Source organism: Anser anser (genome assembly GCF_964211835.1).
Source record: "Anser anser genome assembly, chromosome: 1".
Lineage (NCBI taxonomy): Eukaryota > Metazoa > Chordata > Aves > Anseriformes > Anatidae > Anser > Anser anser.
In genome coordinates, this window is record NC_139720.1 from 66,914,118 (window position 1) to 66,941,816 (window position 27,699).

Below are 27,699 nucleotides of genomic sequence, written 5' to 3' on the forward strand. Positions count from 1 at the left end.
CTTACATAGCAGAAGACTAATAAAGACCCCCCAAACACTTCCTATAATTGTGTTTTCTTCATTTGTTTTTAGTTATTCTATTTTTAACAAAAATGTAATCCTCCCACTCTTGTCTAAGAAAATGTGTCCCTGCATCAAGTTACAAGGTCCATATTATCTATAATAATCTTGCTACTGGAAATGTTAATATTGCTCTTCAGCAGGATACTGAACATAACCTGCACTATTAAGACACTTTCCAATTAATCCAGATGTAAATTATAGTTGCATCAGTGAATATAGGTTACATGATCATTACAGTTGCTTTCAAAACAACTACTGTCCATCCCAGGATGATTAGCAAGCCTTTAAAGTGATCCTTATTTACTGATCCTTATTTACTAAATAATGAGGACAGAGTGAACTGCAACCTGAAAACTTACCCGTTATAGTTCTCTAAAGCTGTGAAAACTATACCAATTATGATCTAAAAGGTGCTAAAAACACCTTATATAAAACATATAATGCAGTAGAATTTTAAATATATTTTTTAAAAACTTCTCCAAAGTGACATTTATGAAAACTGCCTCTCCAACCTTGCTAACACAAGTATTCATACAGGTGGTACAGATACTATATGCAGACTGAAATAGGAACTTTCTAATTTTAAAGAGAGAAAGATTTTATCAAATTCCCTGGAAGTGAGAAGGATTTTTCAATCTTTTCAGTAACAAATATTTAAGTGTATTCCATGCCATATATTTCACTATCCTTTCAGATAAGGCTTTCAAGAAAAAAGCCTCTTAACTGTTTCAGAAAGAGATCCAGAGAAAAGATCACCTATACCACACTGATACGTTCAGATATTGAGTGTACCATCAGATCATTCATATTCCTGAGAAAGATAATTTTTAAAACACACAACTTTACAGCAAGAGTTCTCACTGTGCACATTTATGTTTAAACAAACTTTGGAAAAGGCTGAGCATCTCATTCAGTACTATTAAAAGGCAGACTCTAGTTCACCGTACAGTGTTAAAAACTGTCTCATTTACTTTGCCCTTCACTTGTTTAATTACAGTACGTAAATCTTTATGTGTTTTCTCATTTCTCTCAAAGCCATCACTAAACATACAGTATATAGCATAGCTTTCTCATGACTGTTTAGAGAAGAAAAATCACCATTTCATGAGCTCAAATTAAAAACATAATCATCACTGCAAGAAAATTTTCCTGACCACAGAGTCAAGGCCAGATGGAAAAAACTCTTGTCAAAGAAATTAAAAACAACAACAACAAAACCAATACCACAAAACAACAACAATAAAACCCCACAGCCTTTCTGTTAGTGTCCCCCACTACTAAAAAAAAAAAACACATTAGGTCTGGCAGCACAGGTCTTCATCCACAGCATGGGAAGAGTGCTGCAGGCAGCAGCAATACAAGCTCGTGGTGTTTTTACCCCCCTATGCGGCTGAACTCCACCACAACTGCCCTCTCACTCTCCCTCCTCAAATGGAAAGGGGAGAAAATACAATGGAAGGGGCTCAAGGGTTGCAATAAGGACAGGGAGATTACTCAACAATTATTATCACGGGCAAAACAGACTCAGCACAGGGAAATTCATATAATTTGTTGTCCATCCTAGCAGACTAGTGAGAACAAAAAGCAACCCCAAAACACCTTCCCCCCATCCTTCCTCTTCTACATCCTCCCTCTGAGCAGCGCAGGGGAGCAAGGAATGGGGGCTGTGGTCCGTCCCTAACACTTTGTCTCCGCTACTCCTCCACGGTCCCTCTCTGCCCCTGCTCCCCGTGGGGTCCCTCCCACGGGATGCCGTCCTGCCCGAACTGAGCCTGCGGGGGCTGCCCACAGGCAGCAGCTCTTTGAGAACTGCTCCCACACGGCTCCATACCACGGGGTCCATCCCCCAGGAGCAAATGGCTCCAGCACGGGTCCCCCACGGGCAGCAGCTCCCCCCAGACCCCTGCTCCTGCGTGGGCTCCTCTCCACGGGCTGCAGCTCCGGCCCGGGGCCTGCTCCTGCGGGGGCTCTCCATGGGCCGCAGCCTCCTCCAGGCCACATCCACCTGCTCCACCGGGGACTCCTCCACGGGCTGCAGCGTGGAGATCTGCTCCGTGTGGGACCCATGGGCTGCAGGGGGACAGCCTGCTCCACCGGGGGCCTCTCCACAGCCCGCAGGGGAACTGCTGCTGCGTGCCTGGAGCACCTCCTGCCCTCCTGCAGCACTCACCTTGGGGGCTGCAGGGCTGGTTCTCACTCCTCACTCTTCCAGCTGCTGTTGTGCAGCATTTTTTTTTCCCCTTCCTTAAATCTGCTCTCCCAGAGGCCCACCCAGGGTTGCTCCCTCGCTTGGCTCTGGCCAGCAGCGGGTCCCTTTTGGAGCCATCTGGAGCTGTCTCTGATCTGACATGGGACAACTGCTGGGCTCTGCTCACAGAGACCACCCCTGCAGACCCCCTGCTACCAAAACCTTGCCACGCAAACCCAATAAACCACTGCCCCACAGATGTGGTTTGTTCTGAAGGAGCTGAGGGGTATGAGAAGGGTAAGAGAAGAGCCATTTCTGTGACCATTCGCTTCTTAGGTTCCCTCTGTGCTGTCAGCCACAGTCCTGCATGTAACCACAGCTTCTGGACAGAAAACTGTTATCTCCCCCCCACGAAGGCAGAGCCACAAACAGATTGTGTTAATCACCAGTTGTTCCCTTTCAATGCCACAGGCCAACTTCTCTGAAGTGCCTGTAAAACAATCTGCTGACCTCTTCAAAGCAGAGGTCAGCAGTCCACAGCCCAAGTACCAAAGACAGCAAGCAGAGGAATTCAGAAAGGTGCATAGGGTGACCAGTGCTGAGCCAGGAGCTGCAGTATATTGAGGGAAGGAGCACATCCCAGCTCCCAAGTGTACCCTGACTAACAATTTAGCCACAGCCCATCAGTGAAGTGTCTGCAATTATTTTGCCGCTGTGAAATGAAGCATTCCCTGCATCTTTCTGAGTTCATGCAGCCATGACTAGAAAGACCTTGCTTGCCATAGTACACTTGAAAGACTACAGACTTTGATAAAACGGTGGAAATCAAGAGCCAAAACAAGAATCAATGCCATAGCTCCTAAATCTCTCTAAAACAAGATAGAAAAGATGTACAACTACCATGAAAACATACTTTCTTTTCACTCTATGCTGTTTTTTGTTGCACGAGCTACACTGGACTGTTGTCTCCTCTACTTTTTATTTTTGTTTAAAGATCAATACTTAAGACAGTTTTTATCCTTTTTTGCTGTAGCTACTTAATACTTCTTCATAATCTGAAGAACAATAGTAAAAACACTCAATGAGGATGAAGAAAGCACAGTGAAAAGTTTAGGGTAGCAGACACCACTATCCCTAACCTATAGCTTACTATTTATTATTTGTGTATGTCCTATGGTATGAGAGCTCTGATGATTTCTGAGACATGGCGAGTCACTGCAAATCAAAATTACTTGAGCAGACATACCACAGACCAAATGGGATCACATCCTTTGCAAATCTTGCATCTGATAGGCTTCAATTTCTGTTTTGCTGACTAAACTAATCAGGGCAGTTTGGAAATCAGCATATGGCAACACCATATAGGAAATCCATCTCTGAGGCTAATCTCCATTCTCATGCACCGTTATGTTAGCACTTAACCTCACAAACTAAGAGCATGGCACTTCAGAAATTCTTATTCTACTAACAACTTCCATCAGTCATTTAACAGACAGATGAGCTCTAACTTCACCTCAGTGCTTAACATAAAGATCAGTCCAACAGAGATCAGTAAGACAAACTGCAGCGATAACAGGAAATATTCTCTTTTCCACCATTTAAAAATCAGTTATGGTCAGAAACTGAAGTGGCTGAAAAATAAAGCATTCCAGCTTTACTATTTGATAAAGTTGTTGTAAAAGAGCATAAATACAGAAAACCACCTCTTGGACAATAATATTGCTCACAACTACAGGTATTATAAAGTTGAAGGAAAGAATTCTGACAACTATCTCCTAAGTACGTCACTCAAGGTTTCTGACAGTAGTTTACTATAACTCTGTCAATAACAATATGCTCTAAAGATCACTGTAAGAAACCTGGGCAAAACTCATGGACCACTGAATTGCCATGTAATCTGAACACCATCTTTGCTTATACAGTAGAAGAGAGGAAAAAAAATAATAAAAAAATGGTGAGGAGGCTAGAGAAAACTAGGCAAAGCAATAGCTGGAGCAGAATACACACATAAATGACGGCACAGAAGTCTTCTGCCTCCTATTAGATCTCAAGGCACTTCAAAATGTAATCAGAAATAGTACAGTCCTACACTGGCCCTGTCTTCCAAGACTGCTAGCTTTTGTGTGCAGCTGTGAGAGGTGTGCAGAAAGAAGCAGGTAAATGATAATTGTTTGCTTACAGTACCTAACAAGTACTCTAATTATACTCTGACAAGTTCTGCTTATCAAACGCTCTTTCCTGCTCCAAATTTACTGCAAAGAAAACATGTTACCAATTCACTTCAGTGTCAAAAGTAGCTGCAAACCAAGAAAGAATATTTATCTTAAAACTCCAAACCTCTTGCAGGAGAGCTGTTTTTGTCAATCACAGGAATTAGGACTGTTCCCACTTCAGTGTATCAGACTCTGGCCCTGCAGAAGTAGATCTGCAGGACTTTAAAGTACACAGCTCAAGTATTTTAAATAAGCTAATAAAAAGTACAGTTCTGGTAGAGTACGCTTTAAACAAAGTGAAAAAAATTAAAAACACAATCATGCCTTTATTTTATTTATTTTTTTTTACTGTTTAACCTTGTCAAGAAAGAATGAATGTCTGAAATCAGCACTACCAAACATATCAGCTCTCTTCCTTACACCCATCTTGTGTATCTTGGCATAATCTAGACAAGAGGAAAGCAAGACTGGAGTGTGGGGGCTGTTCTCTCAACGATTCCCTGCTGGGTGCAAGGAAAAGGAAACTGACCATTTGAATGCAGAGGGAACAATGAAGGTACCTTCCACAGACAGACAAGGAGTAAACTGGAATAAGGAACTGGTGGGAAAGGAAGAACTGAGGTGGGGACTAATTAAGCAAGGAGACTAAGAATTAAGCAAGGAGACTAAGAATGCTAACCACTAAAGGAGAAGAGACAGGGACAAGAAAAGACAAGAGGTAAGGGTGGAAGAAAACAGATCCGTTGAGAAGGTATGACCTAGGATCGTCCAAACAAAGAATAATGGGTAGAAAAGGGAGCAGAACCCAAAAATTTTGTGAGAAAGCCAGTGGCAGGGATGGAATCTTTGTGGACTGAGTCAGTGGAAATACCAGGATTAGATAAGAAGCAGTAGTAAAAGACTAGGAACAACTAGTGGGGAAGAACAGGAGGTCTGAAGGGTAGACATTAGGATTTCTTTGTCAAGAAGGTAGGGATTAAAATTAAATACCTGAGAAGCAGAAATTGGAACTCAGAATGAAAATGGAAGTGGAGTAAGGAGCTTTGGATGGAAAAAGATAGGATTAGGACAAGGACTGTCTGGAAAGAGTGAATAAAAGGAAAAAAGAGTATGCATCCACCAGAGTACTGTATCCTTTCAGTGTCTGGCTCAGAATCCATGTTTTCAAGTCTCACCATTCAACAGCTGCCAGAAATCCACTGACCATGTCCCATTTCCCCTCCATGAGCATCTACACAGAAGATGAAAACCTAGTGTTGCTATCAGTTAATCCATAAAGGTAAGTGGTACAGTTCTCTGCAGTGGATTTAAATGTTACAAATCTGTTGATAAATCAACATAATACACTATCTTAATTTCAGTTGACTTTGCAACCTTTGCAATGTTTTTATAACATAACATACAGTATACACATAGGAATAATTACTCAGAACTGAAATGGGACCATCTGTAGCAAAAAATGAAACATCTGCTTCACAGCAACAGCACATGATATTTTAGGACAGGAAGAGAGAATTATGGCATGTGAGCAGAGCAACAAGGGTAGTTAGGATAGCAATTTGTAATCCTGCAAACTGGGACTTGACCAGGATGTCAGAAGTTACCACACCCTTGCAGAAGTTGTTGTGTAGTCTCTAACAACTAAATGAAATGTAGCTCTCATTAGTATAAAGAAAATCCAGATTAAATTAAAGCCCTAATCACTTGAAAAATTATCACCAACTTAAAGATAACTTTTCAAAGAATTTGTGGTTTGCTTATCATTCTACTGACAGCATGACTTCAGAGTCATGCCTGTTCCTCAGAGACACAAATTGCCAGTAGAACAATTAATCCGCGCTGCCGTCCTAACTGCTTATAGTGCTCCGGAAGGACCATGCAGTCACACTCCAGGGGTTTTAATGGCACCCCACCCAGATGCAGCAGCCTGCACAGATGTGTTACTTTGAGAGCTGAACTCTAAATTTGCCACTGAATAGTGAGAAGTATCATCAGAGTACTGTATCCACTCTGGCAAAAGTGATCTGGCAGCCTCCAAAGCAAATACGAAACAAATTACAGAAGCAACAAAACTAAATTACAAAGCCACATACTCCAGCAGGCTATACTGGCTCATTGCATTTAAAGGGATACTGCCCAATACATTTTTTAATTTTTTCTTTAGAAAAAGGTATTTTTGAGATGAGGAAAAACTTGAAATAGTTTTAAAAACTATCAACCATTTTTTAAAAAATGTGAACATTGTCTCTGACTGCTGGAAGCCCAAATGACTGAGTCACCATATACATAAAAACAGCTTGTAACAGAAGACTAAAAAAGACCACCCTAAGGTGACTGTCTGAGCTCAGAGAAATGTAAAAAGCAAAAAAGATGAAAAGTAAATTCAGTTTTAATTTGAGATTTTCTACAACACGGTATTTTTTAAGTGACAGTGTCCCTTTAAGTAAGAATTATTTTGCTTATCTTAAAGCCACCATCAGTGATTTTGATGGAACTGTTATCTCTAAAGAGGCATTAGGAGGAGAAGGAAGGGGAGGATGGAGAGGTATAGTGGAAATAGCATTAGATGGGGAAAAGGATCTGTTAAGTGTCATTCAGCATCAACCCTTTTACAGCTCCTACTCTGGATCACACGGATATGGACCAGCCGTAATAGGCATACCTAGGAAGAGAATTTCAGAGCCTCTCTGCAGAAGACACCCCGGGAAGGAATGCCAGAAGGACTGAGCAGTGAACGAAGCACAGGGTTAATGGAGGACTATCACACCAAAATTACCACAGGGGAACTGGGCAACAAATCAGGTCTACTAAGGAGAAAAAGTCTTCTGTTTTGAAACCTGAGCCCATATGGGTATTCTTAATGAATGGCATGTGGCGTCAGGACAATTTGGAGTCATTCCCAACAGCTGGCTACAGATTTTTCTCCTCCTTCTGGAGGAGAAGACAAATGAAACAAGAGACTCAGATGACAACGCAACCTAGCAGAGTTTGCCTTCTCTTGGATACACTGACAGATTTGCTCATTTTAGAAGAATAGATTTGGGGTGACTAAATGAGCAAAGGGAATTTCAATTTTCCAGATGGACAAATGCTAAACAAATGCCATTTACAAACCAAAAGTTATCCACTTACTAAGGGATTCAGGAAGTAGCTTTAATTAAAGAAATGCAGAATGACAGCGCAGAGTGATGACATCATTATAGTCATCAAGTGAGGGGAAAAAATGGGCTAAACACTCACGTTTGGCACTTAAATGAGATATAAAAAAAAAAAACACAACAAAAACACAAAACACAACAACATAGCAAGAAGCTTATTAGATGTGTAATGCTGCAAATTGAGCTGACTGGAAACTGGTAGTAGATTGCACCAAAACTGACTGGAATTCTACCAGTAGATTCTCTCCTAACCCCGCGACAAGACAAAACAGGAACGAAGTCATCTACAACTATTTCCGAAGTCCGTTGAGGAAGCATTTTGTTAGATCATCAAAATACTCTGTTTCCTCAGGAAGAATCAAAAGGGGAAGAGGGAGGCAATGGCATAACTAATCCTTTAGGGTGCTGTTAGCTCTTGGGAGATGGTCAGTTCTGCAGTTCCCATTGTATTAGCATATTTTTCTGAGGAGTATTTGGATGGTAGAATTGGACTTGGCAAAGGAGAAGCAAAATCCAGAATGGCTTTCTACTTCCAGCATGGAAGGTGGCTGGAGTGAAAACAGTGAATACATTTTGAAATAATTAGCACTGTGGGAAATGGAAGAGGGAGCCTTACACATGGTTTGTGGAATATGCCAGGATCTCCTCTTCCTGAGCTGCAAAAGGGATTCTGCCAGTCATGTGCAAGGACTGTTTCTTCCTGTTTGTGAGCCAAGGATGGGAGAAGTAGGTAAAGGGAGGGGTGGGAAGGAGTGTCAGCAGGGTTAGTGTCAGCGAGAGGTTCAGCTATACATACCACCCAGATGCAAGTCGATGAGGTCACTGTAATAAGACTCTCCCCAATAGTCTATAACAAGGAATTGGTGAAGACAGTTATTGAATCAGATACCCACCCTAGCCCCACACAATCAAAGCAACATATGAGAAAGACATACAGACAGAAACAAAAAAGACAAACAACAAGAAACATGCAGCTATATACGTTTGCACATACATAGAATATATATAAAATTATGTGTCTCATTTATCCATATATGTACACATACACACATATATATATGTATCACAAACATACACATACACATATATATACGTGTCACAAACATATTGGGAAGATGAGGAGAAAATTCCCAGCAGGCAGGCAAGGACTTCCATGGAGAAAAATCAAAAGGTCTACACACAGACACTTCTCTTATTTCAGTCTGCACCAGTACTTGACACTGAAGTCTTTCCTGTTCTTGTCGAGAAAAGCAGAGCTATTCTTGTTGCTTTCATGCTGAGCAACATCAGAAGGAAAGACTAATTTCTTAGGTAAGATGCAGGACAGGTATAAGCATTGATTTCTTGGCAGTGAGTGAGTGGAGGATGCGTGTGTATAGCAAACAAGTAAAAGGCACTGAGTGCTGACACAAATGACAAATACCTAAGTGTGGGAAGATGGGTTTCTGCTAATGACACAGTATCTGTGTCAGAGAAGAACCTCCATTTGTGTGTGTGAAACAGACATGCATGTCCACAGCTGCTAGAGACAGGTACACCACGAGTCTAGCACTATATAATTATTCTTTAGGGAAGAGACACATGGGAGTACAGAGAGCACTGTTTCTCACTGCATATGATTCACTTGATGAAAAGAGGTTGCTCTTAAATTTTTCAGTACTGATCTGACACTAAAAGACATTTTCCTAGCTCTTAAAAATGACTATCAAAGTTCATAAAGGAGAATAATGGAGAAGAAGAAAAAGGCTCATGAAATTTCAGTTGACATATTTTTTCAAGGTAATAATTGAAAAAGTGAAAAATCCACACAGGAAAACAGAAGTCATAACCATGTCCAGACAGGCGAATGCACTATAATACAAAGCACTGTTACATTAATAGTAATCCCACTCTTGGGACACTGCAGAAAAATAGGAAAATTCTTCACTGAGATTATCTTTCTTTACCTTGGCAGTGAAAAGCCATGATGCAAAAGAAAGGTTAAAAAAAGAAAAAAGAAAAAAGGGATGACAAAAGCTTAGAACACCTTGTATATGATAAACTTGCCACCTTAAATAGTTTATATTCCAGATCATTCTTACTATAAATGCAACTGCCAAAGGGTGAGACCTTCAAAGACATTAACAGAAAACTTATTAAGGCAATTAAGTAATCATAGGGTGTGAGACTATTTTCTGAATCAGAAACTAAATGTTAGATTGAGTATTCAGCTCTTTGAAGAACAGAAGGCCAACTGCACTTTCTCTGAGGCTTAGCCAATTTAAAAAAGAAAGAAGTTATAGAGGAAGGTGCGATTATCTTGTCAAAATTAAAGTCAGCAATGAACTCCAAAATGTTTCTGAGTGTGATTAGTTGAACAGCTAGTATCATCATATTCCAGCTTGAAAGCTATCAAGATAAGGACTGGCATTCCTGGAAAGAGTACTGAGCTATTTGTACCTATTGCTAGGATCCAAATTAACTGTAGTCTCACAAGACACTGCTGTGAAGAATTTGACTATCTGCTCAGTATAAGTCACTTGACCAAAACATACTGAGGTTGAAACAAAATGGATGGAAAATAGAAGCAAAAAACGAAACAAAACAAAACAAAAGTAAATAAATTCTTACCCACAGTACTTTTTTTGTTCTTACCAGTCCAACTGAAAGACATATTTTTGTAAAACTGGGAAAAGGTCCAGAGGTCAGAGATATGAAAAGCTGAAGTTGATGGAAGACTTCTAAATAAAGAACTGAAATGCTTTACTGAGAGAAAAGATAACTAACAGTCAACTTGATAAAAGATGATAAATGACATTGAAAAGTTGTTCAGATGGCCTTGTCTATCTGTTTCTACAATAGAAAAAGAAGAGAATCATTACAAAATATAAAATTATGTTTCTTCTGTTAGGAATTTCAAATATCTAGTAGTAGGAAACTACTACTAATACTGCAAGAAACTTCGTATTTAAATGCATGAGACTGGTTCTTTCCCTACAGGGAGGGAAGCCAAATAACCTATTCATTACAGAGCCCAATATCATCTCCAAGAACAGTTAATACTGGTTGGTCTCTATGGGACAGCCATTACTTTGATCCTGCATTGCAATCCTTCTCCATTTACGTGGACAGAGAATGTGCATGGGACACACAATTCCCACCCTCCCCTCTTTCTTCCCCTTGCACAAGCTTATTAAAAGGAATATATATATATATACACACACATATATACATATACATATATACATATATATATATATTCAGATGACAACAACACTGCCCTTCCCCTATTTTAGATTTTGTTTATACAGTTTAATTAGGGAAGAATTGATCAGGGACAAGAGCATTACTCCACACCTTCACACAAGGGTCCTGCTGAATGCAGTGGTCACTGTTAGGTGAGTATCTTAAGACAACGCAGATGAGAAGAAAATTATGATGCCCTCCTGAACAATTAATTGGATATTGGAGGCAGAAATTAATTGTACTTATGGAAAGTGATGTCACAGACTAGAAAATAAGAAGAAATTTGGTTATTTTATTGCAAACATATTTAAAATGTCTGTGCAAGATTAGCTAGAGAGGTAAAGAATGGTGTTCATTTTTAATCTTATGTTTCAGTCAACATAGGTTGTAACATGCATTTTTTTTTTTTTTCTCTCAACAGAATGTGGGAAAATTTCTTGTTAATCCCTGGAAATAACTGCAAGAGTTGGAGCTTGTGAATTCTTTATGATGAAGTTAAGCTTCTGTAACTAGAAGCAAAACATATCCTATGGCCTTCCTGAAGAAAAGAGATTCATTTTGCAATGTGACCGACAATTTAATAATTCTGCTAGGAAATTCACAAATATACAAGCTCATCTAAGACTGCTTCATTTTGGGAGAGCTGGAAGTGAGGTGTTATACAAGGGTTTAAGTCTGCAGCCTTCCATACAAAATAGCAGCTCTTACTCTTGGTCGTATTTTGCCCTTTCTGGACTTTTTTTAGATTATTGTGAAGAATGTTCTCTCAGCTGCTAAGATTTCCCACTTGTGCTGACATGTCTTACTTACATGAATGTCATTTAGCAGCTGACTAATCAAGATGGAGTTCCAGATGGAAAGAAGAAAAGTGAAACGAAGGATTAGAATTAAGCGGTGGGGTTAGTAAGTGCAGTAACTGGCAGGCCAGCCATCAGAGTGGGGCAAGCTACACAGAAATACACAGCATAAGGAAGAAGGCACCACCACAGAGAAGGAGTTGTTGCACAAGGTTACTTTTTGAACCCACACATTAAAAAGCCAGTCAGACCACAAAACCACTGAAGTCATCAAGATTGTTTTGCACATGTGTAGAACTTAATTGCTTTGGTAACCATTCAGACCTGCTGCTTTGGCATGCCTTTATGGAGCACCAAGCACAAACAAACTTGGCGAAGTAGTAATCAGTGGGACGTCTCGACATTTTCTCTGGTGAACCTTCACTGCTTAACCTAGTACCATCTTCACAAGCATAGTGGTCACTCTTCAATCCAAGCAACAAGACAAATCATTTTTCCAGTACCTGTTCCACTTTTACCATTTGTGATTTCTGATCCTTGTAATCAGGTACATAATCCTGGTCTTGTCAGATATATGCATACTGCATTTGCCTGTTGGATATTTGACTCCGTGAAAGTAAGGATTTTTTTTTCCAGATTATTATACTACGATCAGCATTACCTCAACCAAGTACTCCTCCACTTATGTTTTGCCAGATCAGGTGAAACTCATTCAGTGTAATTTCAAGTACACATAGCATTCCTTTAACAGCTTGACATGGATACCTTTCAGTACACATTTGCATTTCTGCTCTGCACAACTTTGTCAAAAGTAGCCAGTGTGCTGGGCTGTGCAGTGAGGAAGATGTTCTGTGATGGTCCCTTGTAAGGACACTGCCTTGATAATCCAACACAGTAGAGAAAGCACACACAATTTTGTAATTACTTTCTGAATGTACAAACAGCGTTCTCCTACTGTGACAGCTTTATGTGAATTGCAGCTAGGAAACCTCTGCAGTTTTCTAGCTGTAATATCCAGTAATACGCAGAAATAGATATCCACTACTAATAATTGGAGGATTACCTCCTGAGCCTCAGCCAAAGACAAGTGAACTAAGTCTCTGCTGTTAGGTAAGCCTCAAGATTAGAAGAAATGTGAGAACAACAAGCCCTCAGAAAGATAGAAGAAAAGGGAGAACAGATTCACATTGGACTCTTAATTCTAGGGTATAATGGTCCAATTACCTCTAAAATCCAAGCAGCTATGGACTACTGCACAAGCATTCGATAAGAACATATTAAAAAGCAAACCAAGCTCTGCTGGATACCTGCTTCTCCCCGAAGGGCCTTCTCCACAGCAACCCCTCTCTCCTCCAGTTGTCTCTGCTTCTCTTCTACTTGTTCAAGCTGCCGCTGGATGATCTGTTCAGAAAAGAAGGGAGTAGAACCTCACCAACAGTGATTCTGATCTGTCAGCAGTACTTATCTAGCACTAAGTGACTTCAGCCAAATCAGCATTTTGAAAAACAAGTATTTGCATTCAAGAATACAGTGCTTTGAAAGCTAGCATCACAGTCCCCTCCGGTGAGGACACCCTCACGCCCTGCATCCTAGCATTTTGTTTTTACAGATACCTGGATACTCACTTATTTGTTACAACTGTAATCCCGTTCCTAAACAATAAAGTGAAAGGTGTTGCCATCCAGTCAGCTGATCCCCTACCTTGAGTTTTAAACAAATTCCATCTCCTACAGATGGTGCCAGCAGATTCTCTAGTGATTGAAGGTTAATTCGGTAACGCTGCACCCACTAGCATAATTTAGCAAAGCAATCATTGGCACAGACTCATCAGGTATGATCTTACTACCACTATTTGTTTCAGTGAACGGTACCACACTCATCTCCTGGTAGGAAGGTGCTATGGTCATTATTTGTCTTTTTTTTTTTCGCTGCAAAACTATTATGACAAGTTTCAGTAATTCTTCCCATGTCTGTGACATGGTACCAAATTTGATAGACAGAGTAGGAGTAGAGGCAATTGTAGAAACAGAGGAAAGTTCTGGTTCTGGTTCCTCTTCTGATACACTCAGAGGAATGTCAGGATCATGGTGCTTTCATATGGAGTTAATTTCCTGCCATGACAAGAAGACTGTGAGACACTACCTGAGCTCTATGCAACCTCTTTAGCTCTTCTTGCTTGGCTTGTCTACGAGCAGCTTTCTGTACTCGCCGAGTCAGCTTAGCATTCAGCTCTTCTTCTGTGTAGGCTCTCTAAAGGAAGAAAAAACAGGAGATTTTATTTCCATGCCCAGAGGTATGGGGGGAGGGAAAACCATTTTCTCTTCCAAAATCTCAGAAGGGAGGTGTTCTGTCTTTGCCATGACTGTGACAAAAATCAAGCTTCTGTAAGCAAAGGTGTTCACAGTGCAGTGAGCAAAAATTTCAGGGTCAAATCAGGAGTGAAGAAGCATATAAGCCGACTGCTAAGCTGTGATTTTCTATGATGTCCCATTTCTGTCTACCATTGCTATATGGAACTTCTCCACAAAGATCAAATACATTTTTAACCTATTTCTCAATAGATTTAGCCTAATGAACTTAGTTAAATCAATAAGACTACCATATAAGTAAGTCACCTTTATTTCATTTTAGAAGAGGGTATAAGGCACATCTACATGAACAGTTACAGCAGTATAAGCTAAGAAATTAATATAGACTATTGTAGCTACATAGGTATTCCACTCTTCTGACATAAAATATTTTATTCTGGAGCAAGAACATCTGTATTTGAGAGTTATGCTAATATAAGTGGTAATGACTGCCTGTGTAAATTTGTGCAATTTTCCTCTGAATCAAGAAGGCAAAAATATATTTGAAAGCAGAATGATGTTCTGGTGTGAGAGGAGAAATCCCATCTCAAGAACCATGCCACAAAACTGTCCGGTATAAAACAGAGCAAACAATCTCTTAACTAAAGCTAGAATATTACAACACCAGAAGCCATTCAATACGAGAAATCCTGTGTTTATAGAGATAGAAAGGTATTTCTTCCTCTTCTTTTCTCCCAAGAAAACTAGTTTAAAAATACATAAATCTAATTTTTTAACGTTACTGAAATGGAGTTTAGTACCTTTTCAGGTAATTAGTTTGTTGTGTTGTAATCTAAGGTGGGCTTCCTTTCATATATTTCAAGAGCACTGAAGGAACTTCACAATTGCATTAAACAAACCATAGTGAAGAGAAGAACTTTCTTCTCTTCCCACATACATGTATGTGGTCTTTATGGGACAGCTGGACACAGATGTCTTCCACTTCTGGTGAGATCTCCATTGATAGGCAAGTTTAAGGACAAAACGTTAAGACAGACCACCCCATAAATTTGCTTTATCTAGTTATTGCACAACCACACTGATCACTCTATCTCTGTTTTACTGTTCTCAGTGAGTAGAGGTTTTTAACATAGGACCACATCTCTACTAAAAATTCCTAAGAGAGGTGATCAGCAAGCACTATTGTTAGAGCTCCAAGAAGTTTAATCTTTGCTTTCTCTTTTTTAATGCAAGATCTACAATGATATCCAAACCAGAAGGAAAAGTCACACAGGGTGTGAATTTCCTACCCCCCTTAACACTGGTGTGACTGTGAAGACAGGACAATAACAATTTCAGAAAGCAGCAGCATTCCTGAAATAGAAATGTAATTTCTATCTTGATTTTAGCTTGATACAAAATTTTACTGAGATTTCAGTAAACCCAAGAATTCTGAAGGACAATTTTGAAGGAAAGCATGAAAATTCACTTAAACTCATGTTCTAAATATTAAAAACAAAACACATTCATCTTTAATAGCCTAGATACACAATTTGTTCTGAAGCTTAAAGATCACCCACATCACTCTGTACAGTGCTGCACTGCTGTGCACTGGTAATTGCATGCATTCTAACAAGTCAGACAATTTGGAGCTCAATGCATTTTTGGTAGATAACCTCTACAAAGATTTTTCTGCCCATGTCTGCTAACATCTCACGCATGCACAGTCAATGTTTGTGATGTTAGTGTACATGTGACGGGTAGCTATGGATTCGATGGGTTAATATAGGGACATACATGCAACAATGGCCAACTAGTGGGAATGGAGACACTACCTTTGACGAATATGATCTCTTGAATGCCAAGGCGTGTGGTACATAAATCGACTTTAAAGGGGGAATGGTAAAGGAAAAAAAATAAAAATAAAAATAAAAAACATACAAAATGAAGCAAAATCAGTTCAACATCGAAAACAGATGCACAGTTAAAAAAAAAAAAAGACAAAACTGTTTTTAAATGCAATGTAGAATTGTGCAAATGCTGAACGTGGCCCAGATTGGTTAAGCAAAATGGAACTTCTGTCCACAAAATCAAGTTCCTAGCACTCCTCCAAGGTAGCACTCCAGGCAAGTAGCTTTGGTAACCTCTTTCAAGATGCAGTCAACCTGAAAATACTTTATTCTAGAGGAATTCTTTGGCATTTATCCACCTATGGATTTAATGTCTGCTGAGGAAGTAAGCGTACGTACACATACAAAGTTTTGGCTTACGATCTGGAATAATGGCTTGTTTGCTGGGGGATGTTTGGTCTGAACCTGCTCATTCAATCACATGTTACTCTGTCATGCAACTTTCCATTCAGACTTTTTACAACGTCTTCTGGAAGCGGTGTTTATTTCATGGTTTTAAATAATCTCTACTTCATAGAAATAATTTTCCTCATTGCTCTCTGACTGGAGAAACACCAAATGGGCTCAGAGTGGGTTACATGTCCTACATTAGGGGAATCTCCCTGTCTAAAAAGAGAACCTCCAGAGAGCCTGAGGAGCTAAAATTAGGAGAAGAAAAGAAAAAAGAAGGGGAAAAAATAGAGAGAAAACATGAGATGTTCATGAGGAGAGGAGGAGAGGAGAAGACTACTACCTTCTCTACCCAAGAACATTCTAAGTTACATTGTACCCAAATATAAGGCAAGTAAACTAGCTAGGGTCTGTGAGAGAGGTGAATTTCCCTTGAGCCATGAAGTACAGAGGGCATTGTGCCATTCTGGGCAAACAGCCAGCATTTTGCATTTTCACATTCAATTAACTACAAACAGTCACAAATGAAAAGCCACAGAACAACTTAAGCACGTATGCAAACACCAGTAAAAAAACAAACTACCTGCGGCAGTGAAACAGTATCACAACTGATCACAGTATCACAACTGCACAGGAACAATGACAAACACGCACAATGACACACACCTACACACAAGGAACCCACAGGGCATTCACATTAGGAATTCATTACAGGATACTTCTCTTGAAAGACACTACCCTAAACAGCTCTGAAGTAATTCACTGCTGATCACAAAGAACAGGCTACACAGAGCAAGCTGTCTGGGAAGCAAGCTCACTATAATTACTGAAAAAGCAGCACAAGCAAGATTTCAGTTTAGTGAAGGGGTTCACATAAAAGTTATGCTCCACAGAAGAAGTAGACTTTTACCCACAATAAGTAGCAGGTAGTTTGTAACTTAGAAAACATAACATTCCCACCCCAAATCTGTACAGACACAGTTTTGTCAGTCCCAAAGTTCAGTTACATTTCTTCTGACAGCAGCGCATTCCAGTGTTTGCACGTGTGTTTTACATCCTTCGACAGGATGCAGTAAAATTAGGTAAGTGGAGTTCTCATATTTATTCTCTCTAAATACATTTATACTTAAAAAATATTCCTTTAGAAAACAGGCAGATGCTGAGCACAGAAATTCTTTGTAAGTTCAGCAACAGCAAAGAGGAGAAAATGAGATGCTGCTGCAAAACTGGTAAGATATTTTGAGTATTAGGATTCTCGCTATCTGACAGCTATCCCCACAAAGCCTAGTGACGGTATCTTTTTCTGCAATAGCCATTTTAAATGAAAGTAGCTCAGCACAGAAAAAAAAGGGCAATACCCAAGGCATCATCAAGGCATACCCAAGTCTGAAAACAGGTGTGTGCCTTACTGAAGCCCCGCTTCCTCCTGAAGGAGCATAGAAGGCAGAACCGTACCTCTGTAACTCTTATCTGAACCCCCTGTATTGCACTTCTGTTCTTTGCTAGCCACGGGTACCTCATTCTTCTGCATCTCTTGGAAAATGCAGAATTTCTCATGAAACGCCTTGAGGGCATGCAAGGAGGAATGAAAGGGGGAGAGAAAAAAGGGAATCAAATAAAACAAAATAATCTTCCTCTCAGATCAACTAGAGAGAGAGAGAGAGAGAGAGAGAGACTGAAAGGGAGGTAAGTAAATACAGAGAATTCCTACTTATTTCATCAATTTCTTCTACCAGTCTTAAATTTGTTAGTTTAACTAATTCATTCCACTATATGTACATAGAAAGCCTTTCCTATGACATTTCCATTTGCAGTACTTTCAATACCTTTGCCATATGAGACAAGTATCAACTAGATCCTGCTATTTGAGACTGATTTCTGTAACACTGCATGAAAGGTTTTGAGACAGGAGGTACAGACCACTGTGTTCGTGACACTACCCTCTGAGATAATCTCTTCTTCCTGTGATTTTTAACAGGTGGACCAGGCACCACCAGGAAATGATAGGAAGAACCAGTTTTTCATTCTTAGGCCTTAGCATTCTGTGGGGCCACTGAAATCTGAACTTATTCCTCTAAACCTTGCAAGGTCTGCCTAGCAGAGCTTAGAAGCTAGTAAGAATGGAAGAAGTAGAGCAGATCCTTACATTTTCTACCAGTAGTGGAATAGTGCCATTCTAAAAATGAAATAAATAACTTAAAAGCATCTGATTTTGGCACTTAGCTCTCAGCATATTTTTTTCACGTTGCAAAAATGTATTTTTCTCTCTGGCCTTTTTTGAGGTTGTACTGGTGTCTCCTCTGTTCTCTTCAATAACTTCCTTAAAGCACCACTTAAAGTGAAACTATTTTGGCTAGAAAGCTGTTGATACATCTTACACCATCATTGCACTAGCTAGGGAAGGTCACTCAGAAATAAGAAAAAACTTCCTCAGAAGAAGCAGAGTTTACAACAGACCACACTGGAATGAAGACACCAGGCTAAGAGCAATTACTATATACTGGGATTTCATAAGGAATCACTACATATTTCATCTTCACATTTGTTATCTTCAAAACAGACATATGGAAACACTCAGGAACTACCAAGAAATCCTCAAACAAAACAGGGTCAAAGCGGGAGAGACGAGTGATTTGTCCTCTAAGACAAGAAGGTACTAATTTACACCGTACACATTCTCTTCTCCCAGGAAAAATATGGCAATCTGCATGAGTTGCAAACCGCAACCTACAGCTTACCTTTTGGTTGACAACCTGTCTTGACTGTGCTCTTGAGGCATGAACAAGTATATTCCTGCCTGCAGTTTGCTTGGAATTCTACCACATCAATCTATCAAAGAGGCTGGTAAAACAATGTTCTAAAATTGGATCCTTACAACAAGCGAGGACTATCTCATTGTTACTTTTTTTGCAATAACATTGCAGCTAGTGAAAGTACTCTTCTGACACTAAATTTTTGTTTTCTATAGGTTATTGGCATGCTCATAACAGGAACAAAATTCACTATTCAGACTGTGATATTCAGTTGTAAAGTAATGTCACAGTGAGACAGCAGATCCTTCATACAATAACAGTAGGGAGTAGCTTGTAATTGTGAAAACAAGTGAAACCAACTTATTTGGGATAGAACAGCCAGTCAGCTTCCAGGAAAGCCTGCTCCACAAAAGAAAAAGTAAGGATGACAAAATAAATCACACATCTTTCCGCCATGGTTCTGAGCCTCTGATCTACATGATTACAGGATCCCTCTAAAATGCATTCTCCCCCCTGCCTACCTCTCGCTTGGATTTCTGGGAGGAGCGTTCCAGAATATCGTCACTGGAGAGGTCAGAGTCCTCCGAAAAACTCAGGTGCCGACGGAGCTGCAAATCTGAGAAGCCAGGAATAAAAAGGGGAAGTCAGAAAAACAGTGACACTACAACAATGTATTTCTCCCCATAAACATTTCAGAATTCGGTAAGCTGTTTGACTCAACTTCAAAAATACAGTCGTAAGCAGTCTCAGCTGCTTTGCCTGGGATTACACGGTCATCAGAAAAGCACTGCTTCACAAAATGATCAATACTAGTTAGAAGCTTCATTCTACATATGCATCACTTTCTGCAAACAGCGTTAAAAAGTCATGGCCATAATTCTCCCTTTCTGCTGTATGAATGCTCTTATGAAAGATACACCATTTGGATGACAGCAGGAGGCACTATTTTGGCTATTTTTACAAGGCTGCAGAAATGTAATGTTTTATTTTGATTATGTTTATGGCTAACTTATTTACTGTATCACATGTAGCCATTAAACATCCCTGTCTATATTTGATGGCATGTGAGACATACACGAGACCAGAGAATCCACACATTTAGATCAGCAGACCGTTGTCAGATCACTGAGAACACCGGAGTGACTGCATCTCTGCAGTCTTCAGTATCCACAGAACCAGGCTGAAATAAACAGATCACCCACAGAAAACTTGAGGATCAGATTTAAAACAGAGATGAAATGAATGTCACAAGTAAGCTGACTCCAGCAAATGGTGCCTATTTTTCAAATCATCCAAAGGCAGAAAATGGACATGCCTTGCACATATCTAGAGTGAAGCTTCCACTTAAGGATCCCTTTTTTTTTTTTTTCATTGGCATATCAACTAATTCTGTAAATACACAAAAACATACAATTCTAGCTGCTTTACTTATTCCAATTTTCTCATTTGACAATGAGGATCAGTGTCATTCAGCACAATATCACACAGCCAAATTCTTTCAAGGATACCCGGCTGTATCACGTATCTATTATACCTGCAGCTGTAACCAATGGAGAAGCTTTGTGCTTGCCAGAATCCACAGTAGCACTACTTGAGGGAGTACTTGGGCAGGATTTGTCGTCAGCCTTTTTCTTCTTGTCTTTCTTATACCCAGAGAAAACAGACTTCCATAAAGATCTGGATTTTGTTGTTTCCTCTGTCCCACCACTAGATTTGTCAGAAAGCCTGCTGTCATTTTTGGATTTCTTCTCCTTTTTGTTCTTACGAGGGGAGAAAAGAGAAGTTCTTTTCTTACTCTTCCCACTGGAGCCCTCTGAAGAGGTGACAGAACCTTCAGGTCCAGCCATGTCAGCAGCAGGAGTGGAGAACTTCTCACTAGCAGTGTCTTGCTTGAGCATGGACCCCTCTGCTATTTTCAAGGCCAAATGTTTTGGAGAGTCATAAAACAGCTCTTTGGTCTTCAAAGGCATAGAAGATGCCTTTCGTGACCTTGTGGACCCAGCAGCAGCTGCAGCCATCTCCATATCTTTCATCTTACATAACTGTTTAGCCATGGCATCACGTAGTGCTTGGCTCTTGACAGACTTCTCTCTGGCTCTCATTCTTTCTTCAGCAAGCTCCTTGGCCTCTGCAGAAATTTCAGGCAGTGCTCTCTTCTTTTGGTTAACCCCTCCTTCCAATGAGGGCAGACCACCATTTTCTTTGACCAGTGGCAAAACAAGTGGTTTCTCTGGCCTTGGCCTACTCGTAGGAGGGGTAAAGAACTTCTCATGAAGGCTTGTGTCTTCTGTCCTGTCATCATATGTGTCCTCTACATCATCAGCAAATGGAATCTCATCCACACTCTCTGCAAAAGACTTCCTCACGTCGTCTTTTTTGGCCTGGGTTGACTCTTTGACAGCAGAGGTTGGCTCATGGCGTGGGGCAACAGGAGGCGTTGATGCTGGTGTCGGAGGTGACTTGGATTCGGCCTCGTTCTGCCAAACTGCTTGATGCCTCTTTCTACACAAAGTGGCAGGTTCTTCATTTTGAGGAGGTGGTGGTGGTGGACTTGATGGAGGAGTAAGCATGGTAGAGTCAGAAGTGTTGAAGCTCTGGCTAGCCAAAGTTCTCATGTTAGATGAGCTCTCCTGGAGGCCAAGTCCTGAACTGCTGGATACATCTCTCTTTACTTCATTGGAACTCCTCAGTTCTTTTTCTGATGGAGATTTTGGAGTGAGCAGAGAAATCTGCTCGTTTTCTAACTTGGACAGTCCCTGCCTTCTTGGGGCAGGCTGGGGCTTCACAAGATGCATCCTTTCATCCCCTGAAACACTCTCGCTATTAAAAGCCTTCAGGGGAGTTGTCTCAAGGGCAGGTACAGTAAAGGTTGACTCTGAGCGTTTGTTTCTGTCTACTGGGGTGAGTCCTAAGCTTCTCCGGATTTCAGCACTCTTCATCCAGAACTCTTCCACGAGGTTACTACGTTTCAGAGCTTCTTCTGCAGTAGTAGGGCTCCCCAGTTTTTCCACTTCACTATCCTGACTCCTAAGAACCAGTTTGGCTAGAGGAGTAGACGTTAAGGCTGGGACAGGCTGGAAACACACTGGAGGTTCTGCTGGGGATGGAATAGAGGTTTCAGAAGAAGGCAAAGGCTGGGAACAGATAGGTGTTTGAGAAGATGTTGGGGATGAAGCCTGTGTTGGTGCTGCTGGCTGAGATTCTGCTGGAGATGTAGGTGCAATGGCTTCTGGTGATGCAGCTGGCTGTGATAACACTGGAGAGAGTGGCACCAAAGGGCTTTTAGCTTTCCTGTCTTTGGGAATTTCATCTTTTGGTCCTTCCTCAAGAAGGAAAGGCTCAGGAAAGAAGCGTGCCTCTGGAGATTTTATTGCACAGGATACTGCAGCCAGGGGATCTGTTACATTCTACAAAATACAAATAAAGGAAATATTAATAGTCACTGGGCATGTTAGAATGCTGTTCCATTGTTTGCTGCTACATCACCCAAGTATCAAAATATGAAAAAAAGCCAAACACCTATGACATCCCACTCCCAGGCCTAGAATGTCACGTAGGATTCCTCCTCAGGAATGGATCGTTTTTCTGTCCCATTGTATACAGTCTTTTGTACATTACAACACAGCAAATTTAATTGTTGGAAGGAAAACTGCGCTAAATTCCAGAAATCCATTTCTATCTTCTCCTGCTCTCCCTTTCAATATCCAGCTCTGTATATAGTGGTGGTCCCTCATCTCAGATAGATTTCGTTCAAGTCTCTCAAGCTCATATCAACCCAGCACTTCCTGCTGGCTTGCATTTGCTGGAATGTTGTCTTAAAGCAAGTGGTGCTTTCTCTTTTAAGAGCAAATTAAGCTGCAATCTGAGAAGTCTTGTCTTATATGGAGACTGCCACATTACTCAGTAGCACAATTCTTAGTTTTAATATCTATGCCTTTGGCACAGGACTCCTCTTATTGAGTTCTGGCATTATCTTTCCAATGACATCTTTCACACCACCATTCTTTTGCATGCAGAAAGTTTGGTTTAACTGATACATGAGCATTAGAGCACAAACCTCTCTGTGTGCTTGTATGACATTAAACACCCAGGTCTTAAGTACAGCATTTAGGCACTGTCCTGATATAAAGAATAACTTTGTCTAACAGAATTGTTAGACAGGCCTCAAAAAAAAAATCACCCTCAATTTTAATAAAAAGAGAATGTTGTCAACAATTGCTGTCAGGAAACTGGCCTTATCCTATGATGTGTCCATTGTATGAGTAAACTGGTATATGACAAAACTCTCTAGGAAAGTCTAATCACTTAACAATTCCTTAAAAACAAACACTGGGGGGGGGAAATATTTGAATTAAACAACTCAAGAGTCATGTATTTCCATTGTTACATCCTATTAGCTGGAAACACCACAGTAAGCTTGCATGCTGACTCCAGAGCTGACACTACATCAGTAAATAACTTAGCTTTCTTGAGCTAAAATATGTTGTTACTCTAGAATAAATAAGCACTGCCTTGGTTACTACTAAGTAAGTAATACAATTATAATTTTGAATTGCAGCTGTACAGAATCTGATTTTGGTACAGAAAGGATAGTAAAACCAGGATAAACAGGAAACACCTTACTTATGACTCCCTTCATGCATTATATATATCTCTTGTTAACTGTGCATTGAAATGAAAATATCCTATAATTCTTTTTTGATTTTGTGATGGGAACTTGTGTGACTGTGACAGAGCCACCACACTCTGAAACTAGGAAAGAAGACTTAAGTCTAAATAAAGTCAGATTTCAAGAAGGTCAGCATCAATTATAGAGACAGGAAAGCAGAAAAGAGCACTGCTGTCATTTCTCAGTAGTTTATCCAACTGTTCTATTGAACTTCAGGTATTAAACAGAAAACTTGAAGGATTCTTTCTTACCTCTACTTGTTTTGCTTTGGGACTATCTGCTGGAGACAGAGGAAGAACATTGTCACTAGCTGACTGGATAGGGATGGGTGGCTTGCACAGATCTACAGAAAGCAAAAATATGTTTAACAAAACAAATGAGACTGCTAAAATTCTAAATTTTTAATGTTACACACAGCTAGAAATGACAAAGTCCTCAGCTTTTTACAAATTCTAGATTGGACATCTGGAACCTAGTCAAAACTTTGTAATTGTCCAAAACAGTACAAAGTGTTACATAAAAATTTCTACAAGAACAAGCAGTTAGATGGGCTCTCACACTTTAGGAAGCTGTAATCAATGGACTTGGAACATTCTTCTCAAAATGTTAATGCAAGCACATGCCTTGCCACTGAGAGTAGTGAGATGGTTCAAATCCAACAGACTTTCTTCTCTTAAAAAATCAAATAACTATATAGACCATCCAGAATGCAATTACAATCATTCCAACACTGGTGGGAAAGCTATTACCTTCTGTCGCACTGCAAGAAGTACCTTCTGCTCCTTCTTCATCTTCTTCGTCTTCAGAGACTTTTAGTCCTGGCTGTTCTGTGTCACCTTGATGTAAGCGGAACTCGGCTTCTGCATCAGATGGGATGTCATCTGATCATTAATCACACAGGTTGGGTGGAGGAGGGGACAAAAACAAGAGATCTTGGATGCAAATCCATCAATATGTGTTTATTATTTTCACAATCTTTCATAATCTTTTCTTTCAGTTCACATGGTGCTAATCACTTTTATCCTGAACACCTAAATGCTTCACTTCTTTCTGCATGCTATTAGAGTAATTTAAGCAGTAAATGATGGATCATTAATCAAAAGTACTAAATAGGTAGTTGATGTCATAGCTTCTCAGTTTTCTGGACATTTTTCAAATGTTTTCTGACATACGCAGTTCTTTCTACACTAGCAGGGGAAGATATTTGGCACAATACTATGACCTTTTCAAAAATTTACTTCTGTTATTCAGCAAGATTAATTACTGAATATGGACTCAAGACTGAGCCCTCTAAACAGCAGATGGTGAAAGGATGCAATAAATTTATTCTACAACGCATGGCACAGAGGTTCTTCTGTTTCTTTTTGTCCTTCACTTACGGCTCCCTCTCGACTATTTGAAAGAAACTCCTACATCACTAAAAATTTGATTACGCGTAAGTACTCCCATACAAAGTATTTTCTACCAATACAATTTCTTTTCACAGAACAGGTTCAAACGATGTACAGTGGTACCCTACCGTCATCCAGCTCTGCACCTGTGTCTCCCTCTTCACCCGCCTGCCCTTCTGTGTCTGCAGGCTCTGTGCCCAGCTCATCCTCCACATCATTATCCTCACACGGAGCTAGAATATATTCAAATATTGAGAGAAAAGAAAAAAAATCTATACAGTGAAAAGGGTATACTCTAAACTGCACTGATTATTCATAGTGGATATATTTATTGATTACTGCCAAAACAAGAAATTCTGAAGTGTGTCAGCCGGAAACACATAAACTGTGAAATGATATTTTAAGACTCCCAGAAATCAAAGATAGCCTGCCCCTTGGGATTCTCTAAGAATTTTTAGCATTGGAAGCAGACAGGACTTTTCTGAGGAGCTGGCCTTGTGTAAAATTCAACAAGAAAGGCACTGGGAGGCCATCAAAACAGAACAGTTTATGGTATTTCTAGCAATTTTTTTTTCTTTTCCAGAGAAGAAGAGTTACTATCCCTTTATCGCATATGTGTATTAGGTGAAGACTGAAATCTCACAATGTATCACAACTGTTCATCTAGAAATTGAAATAAGCTTTTGAGGGTGTAAATCAGAGACAAACAGTCTAGTTCTAGGATTGATCATTATTACATTTGGAAACTGTTTAAAGCTGTGCAGCTACAGTACTCTTTGGTAAAAGGGTCTAAGAGACTTGATATGCTGTATATTAACTCAAAAATCAATAAAGATATTTTTAAGGAAATAAAGAGATATTTACAATTTTCCTTTTCTGTTACAAATCATAATGTGATTTGCTGGGTCCAAAAAAAGATAATATTCTTGAATTTATACCTGAAAAGGGCATTTGATCTTAGTACTCATGACAGGATTTAATTACAGGGGAAAAAAGAAAACTAAATTTCATTAGTAAGTGATACTTAAATAAAAATAATTAAAAAACAACTAAGAAACACTGAGTCATCTCTAATGATAGAGGATGATTCACTAGATTTTTTTCATTACACATTTTCATAGTATGTTATAATTTCAAACATAATTTAAATATTAAAAAGCACTTTTTTTCATTTTTTTTTCCCACAGTAGAATCAATCAACTACGTTTTTGGATTTGTGCAGCAAGTTAGCATCAATACCTGTACAACAACACGCAGACATATAACTGTTGTATCTCCACCTATTGCAAATGCATACGCAGTCAGCATATATTACTACCCACAATGTTTGCTAACTATACACATAGCATCCGGTCTTATAATGATGACAACCTTCTTGGTCACCCATTTACCAGTAAACTAAGCCTTGCAAGCCTCTAGACCTGCATGCATACAGTGTCATACTGTCATTTCTAGGAGGGCTCCTGGCATGATTCCTGGCAGTTAGTTCCCCATGGTAGGGCTGAAGGCTGTTTCCAAAATGAGCCCATCTGAGGTCCCCCGATTCTGGACAACAAAGAAGTTTAGCCACATGGAAGTGAATCATGCTGTGCCAACTTTCTTCAGAGTCAGAGAGTGGGCATCGATCTTTTTATTTACTAGTGAAGATGTGGCATCTGGAACCATTTATATGCTAGCATTACTAATTATGACAAGCTTAAAAATGAAACAACCCTCCATAAAACTGAGGTCTTATAGCCTCTCTTCTTTATCTAACACAGGTTTTTGCTTATTTCAAAACACCCTTCTGAGGATGGTTTGTCTTCTTTCTTCGAGCTAAGAATTTCTTTTTCCATGCTTTTCCCCTCTGTAGTAGTAAGACAGACAAACGTAAGGGTAAATTTGTTTTCTGTCAACTACTGTGAAAAGGCAGTTCCACGTACGTGTGATAAAGCACTGGCCTATTTCCTTACGTCAGACGCTTATAAAATGCAAAACCTTACAGAGCTAGAGCGTAGGAGACTGAGTCACGCAGCAAAGGCTAAACTTTCCTCAGGGGCATATACAAATGTACTGAACAAAACAAACTGTGCCCTGATCTGCTGGTTGGTTAAGTATGCACTAACCTATGTCGTTTTGGAAATAATAACGTCACAGGATATTTTTATGATAACAACAAATGTGAACAATCTATCAAAACCTGCAAAAATGTAACTGACATTAGGAATATCTGATAGTCCTATGTACACAGGTGTCTTCAGATCCAGAAACTGTAAGGTGACATGACGCACATAGGGAGTGTTGGAAGGAGAAGAGAAAATCAACTCTTAAATAGGTTGGAATACAAACCTCAACAGAAGATTACAGGTGCATAGATGAGTAACAACTCAGTGCAAAGGGGATCCCATTTTGAGGAACGTGGAGAGCTTGCAGGTGGTTGGTTACATTATACATATACTGTGCATATACGTATACGCAGTTAGGATAAGGAGCAAGAGGCCAAAAGCTGTCACACAGTAACTGAGAAGCTACGCACTACGGCAGCCAGAAACTGGGATCGGCATTTCGCTCGTATCAGCTAGCAGCCAGGAGCAGACTGCACCAAGTGCAGCCATCGTGTAAACCACTGCTGCCTCGCCAAAGCAGCAACAGAAGCAAGGTTTTACAGGCGAGCT

The 27,699-nt window shown here is 39.9% G+C and overlaps 1 protein-coding gene across 6 annotated transcripts in view; it reads right to left on the reverse strand.

The window, feature by feature from the left end:
* MICAL3 (microtubule associated monooxygenase, calponin and LIM domain containing 3) overlaps positions 1-27,699 on the reverse strand; it is a 157,796-nt gene that overhangs the window by 10,862 nt on the left and 119,235 nt on the right. For 4 of the 6 annotated variants that reach the window (XM_083820296.1, XM_083820297.1, XM_083820298.1 and 1 more), the window contains 9 exons: positions 25,174-25,278; positions 24,404-24,535; positions 23,906-23,997; positions 20,520-22,392; positions 19,507-19,601; positions 15,768-15,818; positions 13,787-13,894; positions 12,952-13,045; positions 8,419-8,469 (listed from right to left, as the gene is read on the reverse strand). In XM_083820296.1, the coding sequence (XP_083676422.1) occupies positions 8,419-8,469; positions 12,952-13,045; positions 13,787-13,894; positions 15,768-15,818; positions 19,507-19,601; positions 20,520-22,392; positions 23,906-23,997; positions 24,404-24,535; positions 25,174-25,278 (2,601 nt within the window). The remainder of the gene's footprint in view (positions 1-8,418; positions 8,470-12,951; positions 13,046-13,786; positions 13,895-15,767; positions 15,819-19,506; positions 19,602-20,519; positions 22,393-23,905; positions 23,998-24,403; positions 24,536-25,173; positions 25,279-27,699) is intronic. The other 2 variants (XM_083820301.1, XM_083820300.1) reach the window with 1 other exon arrangement.